This window comes from Oncorhynchus kisutch, unplaced genomic scaffold, assembly GCF_002021735.2.
Source record: "Oncorhynchus kisutch isolate 150728-3 unplaced genomic scaffold, Okis_V2 scaffold1535, whole genome shotgun sequence".
NCBI classification, from domain to species: domain Eukaryota; kingdom Metazoa; phylum Chordata; class Actinopteri; order Salmoniformes; family Salmonidae; genus Oncorhynchus; species Oncorhynchus kisutch.
The window spans coordinates 19,256-25,896 of NW_022263480.1; the positions used below are offsets into that span (position 1 = coordinate 19,256).

Below are 6,641 nucleotides of genomic sequence, written 5' to 3' on the forward strand. Positions count from 1 at the left end.
TGTCTGTCTGTTTGTTATGGTCTTCACTGTCTGTTTGTTATGGTCTTCACTGTCTGTCTGTTTGTTATGGTCTTCACTCACTGTCTGTTTGTTATGGTCTTCACTCACTGTCTGTTTGTTATGGTCTTCACTGTCTGTTTGTTATGGTCTTCACTGTCTGTTTGTTATGGTCTTCACTGTCTGTCTGTTTGTTATGGTCTTCACTCACTGTCTGTTTGTTACAACTGAACCAAATTAGAACTTAGATTTTAAATTACAATGTCAAACTTTTTTCTGTCATTGTGTTTCCTCTCTCTCTCTCTGTCTCTCTATCTGTAGTTGCCATCGGAGACAGCGTCGTTAGATACAGAGTTTCCCATGGCGACGGTGGAGCTCCTCCCCCGGCTGTGTCACATGGTGAAGGGGGAGCTGGGATACGGGTTCAACCTGCACAGTGACAGAACACGGCGAGGACAGTTCATACGCAGCGTGGATCCCGGGTCCCCCGCCCAACACGCAGACCTCAGAGCCCGGGACAGGCTGGTGGAGGTAGGGCCAGAGAGAGAGAGAGACAGTCTGTGTGTGTGTGTGTGTGTTACCTCAGACCCCGGGACAGGCTGGTGGAGGTAGGGCCAGAGAGAGAGAGAGAGAGACAGTCTGTGTGTGTGTGTGTGTGTGTGTGTGTGTGTGTGTGTGTTACCTCAGACCCCGGGACAGGCTGGTGGAGGTAGGGCCAGAGAGAGAGAGAGAGAGAGACAGTCTGTGTGTGTGTGTTACCTCAGACCCCGGGACAGGCTGGTGGAGGTAGGGCCAGAGAGAGAGAGACAGTCTGTGTGTGTGTGTTACCTCAGACCCCGGGACAGGCTGGTGGAGGTAGGGCCAGAGAGAGAGAGAGAGAGAGAGAGAGAGAGACGGTCTGTGTGTGTGTGTGCTACCTCAGACACCGGGACAGGCTGGTGGAGGTAGGGCCAGATCGAGAGAGAGAGAGAGAGAGAGACAGTCTCTGTGTGTATGTGTGTGTGTGTTACCTCAGACACACACACACACAGATGAGATTAGTTTAGATAAGAGCTTATTACATGGACTTTGGCAGGTTAGGTTACCCTGTAGGGTTAGTGTGGGAGGGAGGAAGGGAGGGAGGGTGGGGGTGCATTTGTGTATGTGTGTGATTCAGGACACATTAGGAATGTGTAGGATGAGAGAGAGAGTGAGAGTGAGAGAGAGAGAGAGAGAGAGAGAGAGATATGCAAAATTAAAGTTGCCACGGAGCTTAATGAAATCAGATTACAGATCACTGCCTTCTCTCTCTCGCTTACATCCCAGTCACAGGGGCTGGAGTCATGTGCTAACTACTGGACAGGTTGTGTAACTGCAGCTTTGTGTAATTTTTTTTGTCACAATTGACATGGACACAACATATACATAGACATACGTACATTTAGCAATAAAGCAAGTATTTTCAAATCTAGTTTAAAATCAGTCCTAGATGTATAAATCAGAGATTAGGGATACCTGACAGAGATTCATGCAGGTCATTTAAGAACAAATAGTTATTTCCAATGTCTGCCTGTAAAACTACTCCTCTCCTCCCCCAGGTGAATGGAGGCCAATGGTTGAGGCAGTTCTATAAACATTTTACATATGGCTAATAACATCATCCTTTCACTCCTGAATTCATCCCGCTCTCCTCCCCCAGGTAAATGGAGTGAACATCATCCATTCACTCATGAATTCATCCTCCTCTCCCCCCCAGGTAAATGGAGTGAACATCATCCATTCACTCATGAATTCATCCTCCTCTCCCCCCCAGGTGAATGGAGTGAACATCATCCATTCACTCATGAATTCATCCTCCTCTCCCCCCCAGGTAAATGGAGTGAACATCATCCATTCACTCATGAATTCATCCTCCTCTCCCCCCCAGGTGAATGGAGTGAACATCATCCATTCACTCATGAATTCATCCTCCTCTCCTCCCCAGGTAAATGGAGTGAACATCATCCATTCACTCATGAATTCATCCTGCTCTCCTCCCCCAGGTGAATGGAGTGAACATCATCCATTCACTCATGAATTCATCCTGCTCTCCTCCCCCAGGTGAATGGAGTGAACATCATCCATTCACTCATGAATTCATCCTGCTCTCCTCCCCCAGGTGAATGGAGTGAACATCATCCATTCACTCATGAATTCATCCTGCTCTCCTCCCCAGGTAAATGGAGTGAACATCATCCATTCACTCATGAATTCATCCTCCTCTCCTCCCCCAGGTGAATGGAGTAAACATCATCCATTCACTCATGAATTCATCCTGCTCTCCTCCCCCAGGTGAATGGAGTGAACATCATCCATTCACTCATGAATTCATCCTGCTCTCCTCCCCAGGTAAATGGAGTGAACATCATCCATTCACTCATGAATTTATCCTCCTCTCCTCCCCCAGGTGAATGGAGTGAACATCATCCATTCACTCATGAATTCATCCTGCTCTCCTCCCCCAGGTAAATGGAGTGAACATCATCCATTCACTCATGAATTCATCCTGCTCTCCTCCCCCAGGTAAATGGAGTGAACATCATCCATTCACTCATGAATTCATCCTGCTCTCCTCCCCCAGGTGAATGGAGTGAACATCATCCATTCACTCATGAATTCAGCCTGCTCTCCTTCCCCAGGTGAATGGAGTGAACATCATCCATTCACTCATGAATTCATCCTCCTCTCCTCCCCCAGGTAAATGGAGTGAACATCATCCATTCACTCATGAATTCATCCTGCTCTCCTCCCCCAGGTGAATGGAGTGAACATCATCCATTCACTCATGAATTCATCCTCCTCTCCTCCCCCAGGTAAATGGAGTGAACATCGAGGCGTTGAGACACTCAGAGGTGGTGGCGTTTATACGTGGCGGGGGGGACGAGACACGCCTCCTTGTGGTCGACGCGGAAACAGACGAGCTGTTCAAGAGGCTCGGGGTCACGCCCACCAGCACACATGTCAGAGGTCAAAGAATCTCTCTCTCTCTCTCTCTCTCTCTCTCTCTCTCTCTCTCTCTCTCTCTCTCTCTCTCTCTCTCTCTCTCTCTCTCTCTCTCTCTCTCTCTCTCTCTCTCTCTCTCTCTCTCTCTCTCTCTCTCTCTCTCTCTCTCTCTCTCTGTCTCTCTCTCTGTCTCTCTCTCTCTCTCTCTCTCTCTCTCTCTCTCTCTCTCTCTCTGTTCTCTCTCTCTCTCTCTCTCTCTCTCTCTCTCTCTCTCTCTCTCTCTCTCTCTCTCTCTCTCTCTCTGTCTCTCTTTGTCTCTCTCTCTCTGTCTCTCTCTGTCTCTCTCTCTCTGTCTCTCTCTCTCTCAGAAATCCACACACACGACTCATATTTGCATCTAAACCATTAATGACCACAAACATATTTCAGTTTGAAGGATTCATGTCTTCATCTCTAAGGATTTTGTCAAGTTGCTCATGTGGTTTGTTCCAGAGGTCTATGTGGACGAGCCAATGACAGACAGCGCCCCACCCACCCCCTCTTCAACCACTGACCTCCCTCCAATGGATCCACCAATCATCAACGTCACCCTGACGGGCTCACCAATCACAAACGGCTCGCCCAATTCACAGACCAATTCCCAGTACTCACGTGGCTCGACTACCCAATCAGAATTCAGCAGCTCAGATATGAGCATTCAGGTGTGTGTGTGTGTGTGTGCATGCCTGCGTACGTGTATCTGAATACCTGTGTGTGTGTGTGTGTGTGTGTGTGTGTGTGTGTGCGTGTGTGTGCATGCCTGCGTACGTGTATCTGAATACCTGTGTGTGTGTGTGTGCCTGCGTACGTGTATCTGAATACCTGTGTGTTTGTGTGTGTGTGTGTATCTCTCTAGGTCCCTGAGGATTATGAGCGCCGTGTTTCAGACCCGTTCCTGGACAGCGGACTGCATCTGAGCCCCACGGCAGCCGAGGCCAAAGAGAGGGCCCAACACGGCAAGAAGAGAGCGCCCCCTATGGACTGGAGCAAGAAACAGGAGATCTTCAGCAACTTCTGAGAACCACACAGAACCACACAGAACCTTCACAACCATGTTCTTAAGTCTGTCAAGGTTGGTAAAGGTCTGGCACAGGGACACACCATAACCAATGTTGGCCGTGCGCAGTAGATCATCAGCCCGGAGACAATGTCATCGTGGGAAATTAATAGCAAATGGCAGCCAATGATCTGTGGTGAGAGGCGATAGGAGGACCTCCCGCTGCTGCACGGCTGACGTTCGTTATGGTGTGTCATGTGACAGAGCGTCACCAGCCAATCAAGATAAAAGGCTGCAGTGGCTCTGAAACAATTCTGAGAAAAACACAGAAAGCCTCTGTCCCCGGCAGGATCTGAACCCTGGTCTCCCACGGGACAAACCAACATCTTAACCATTAGACAAAGAGGAAATTCCCTACGGTCTGAGGGCCAACACTTATTGTGAAGTCACAAGCGGGGCTCCCTCATCACGTGACCATGAGCAGCCATGACCGTCCCATGAACGTCCCATGCTACACCTCTATATACCACTACTATGGATTATTACAGTACCTTAGGATGAGGATAAATCATGTTGATGTATTTAGCCAGGATAATTGACTCAGTTCCACTTGTTTCCATGGCTCTTGTTTCCATGGCTCCTAAACGTTTCTCAGAGCTGTGACTTTACTGAAAGTTTTTTTTTCCTTCTACAGCAACTAGTAAGAAACATTCACTGGCCCAACCGCCACACACCGAACCCCACCTCTTCACCCTCCACAGAAAAACAGGGTGGATTGCTTCCCAAAAGACTGAGATGTGGGCCTGTATCCACAAAGTGTCTCAAAGTAGGAGTACTGATCTAGGATCAGTTTAGAGTTTTTTTAATGTCATAATGAATACAATAAATCGTATAGGGAAGGATCTGATCCTAGTTTTATTAGATCTCACGGACTGAGATCTAACTCCAAGGCACAATAAATCTACGGTTTCACGAGACTGCGATGCCGACCACTATTGTCCAGAGTTCCAGACGGAACTCTTTTCAGGTCATATTGAACCCTTTTTGGTTCCACATAGAACCTCTTGATTCAAATAGAACTCTTGAAAGGCTGCTGTTTGGAACCTAAAGGGGTTATCATCTGACCTGGTTCTACCTGGAACCTTTTCCAGAGTTGGTTCAACAGGGACAAATGGTTCTACATAGCCCTTTTGAGAGTATAGAAGCGAGCTTCTCAGATGTATAAATGAGGTACGTAGGAACCACATCACGTCATAGACACGGACGTCTGAATGATGGACAGACTGATGGGATGAATCAAAGTCATCTGACTGTGAGATGAAGAGAGTCTGACTCTGAGAAACAGAGACAAACGCTCAAATGAGTGTGATGGGCGTCACAGAGGTAGAGAAAGAAAGTCCAGGATCTCAATGGATTTTCAGGTGAAGAGATACGAGTTACTAAAGTCCTTTGTAATGAGTGAAGAGGAGACACATTGGGAATTGGGTGCATTGCATTGGGTTGATTGAACTCTACTGCATAAATGTTGCCTAAACTGCAGAGAGAGACTTGTGTCGATGTGTAGGCCAACAAATGCCTGAACGGTTAGCCATTAAGATAAAAACACTATTTATGTGATTATGACTGAGTTATATTATTCTATGATATTATTAGCAATTTGTTTACAAACTGTGTTCTTCTAGAATTGAAATATTTGGTTTTTATTCTGTTACAATTTTTGGTTCGAAAGTAAGACATACCCAGCTAGCTTTGTCTGCTGTCCAGAACAGAACTCTGAGTTGAAGGAAGAAATGTGAGGAGCCAGGTTCAGCTCTAGATTTGAAATGTGAGGAGCCAGGTTAAGCTCTAGATTTGAAATGTGAGGAGCCAGGTTCAGCTCTAGATTGAAATGTGAGGAGCCAGGTTCAGCTCTAGATTTGAAATGTGAGGAGCCAGGTTCAGCTCTAGATTTGAAATGTGAGGAGCCAGGCTCAGCTCTAGATTTGAAATGTGAGGAGCCAGGCTCAGCTCTAGATTTGAAATGTGAGGAGCCAGGTTCAGCTCTAGATTTGAAATGTGAGGAGCCAGGTTCAGCTCTAGATTTGAAATGTGAGGAGCCAGGTTCAGCTCTAGATTTGAAATGCGAGGAGCCAGGTTCAGCTCTAGATTTGAAATGCGAGGAGCCAGGTTCAGCTCTAGATTTGAAATGTGAGGAGCCAGGTTCAGCTCTAGATTTGAATGTGAGGAGCCAGGTTCAGCTCTAGATTTGAAATGTGAGGAGCCAGGTTCAGCTCTAGATTTGAAATGTGAGGAGCCAGGTTCAGCTCTAGATTTGAAATGTGAGGAGCCAGGTTCAGCTCTAGATTTGAAATGTGAGGAGCCAGGCTCAGCTCTAGAATTTGAAAATGTGAGGAGCCAGGTTCAGCTCTAGATTTGAAATGTGAGGAGCCAGGTTCAGCTCTAGATTTGAAATGTGAGGAGCCAGGTTCAGCTCTAGATTTGAAATGTGAGGAGCCAGTTCAGCTCTAGATTTGAAATGTGAGGAGCCAGGTTCAGCTCTAGATTTGAAATGTGAGGAGCCAGGTTCAGCTCTAGATTTGAAATGTGAGGAGCCAGGCTCAGCTCTAGATTTGAAATGTGAGGAGCCAGGTTCAGCTCTAGATTTGAA

The 6,641-nt window shown here is 47.1% G+C and overlaps 1 protein-coding gene across 1 annotated transcript; it reads left to right on the top strand.

Moving 5' to 3' along the window:
• Positions 1–209: 209 nt before the first annotated feature.
• Positions 210–6,061, top strand: LOC116366564 (Na(+)/H(+) exchange regulatory cofactor NHE-RF2-like). Its single transcript, XM_031818654.1, has 4 exons — positions 210–528; positions 2,829–2,982; positions 3,451–3,659; positions 3,854–6,061. Exons 1-4 carry the CDS (start codon positions 358–360, stop codon positions 4,013–4,015), a joined length of 696 nt encoding a protein of 231 aa, XP_031674514.1. The 5' UTR covers positions 210–357; the 3' UTR covers positions 4,016–6,061.
• The last annotated feature ends 580 nt before the right edge of the window (positions 6,062–6,641 follow it).

Coding starts and splice junctions, on each gene's coding strand:
- LOC116366564 (XM_031818654.1), top strand. CDS start 358: ATGGCGACGGTGGAGCTCCTCCCCCGGCTGTGTCACATGGTGAAGGGG. Junction 2,983..3,450: donor CACCAGCACACATGTCAGAG/GTCAAAGAATCT, acceptor GGTTTGTTCCAG/AGGTCTATGTGGACGAGCCA. Junction 3,660..3,853: donor GCTCAGATATGAGCATTCAG/GTGTGTGTGTGT, acceptor GTATCTCTCTAG/GTCCCTGAGGATTATGAGCG.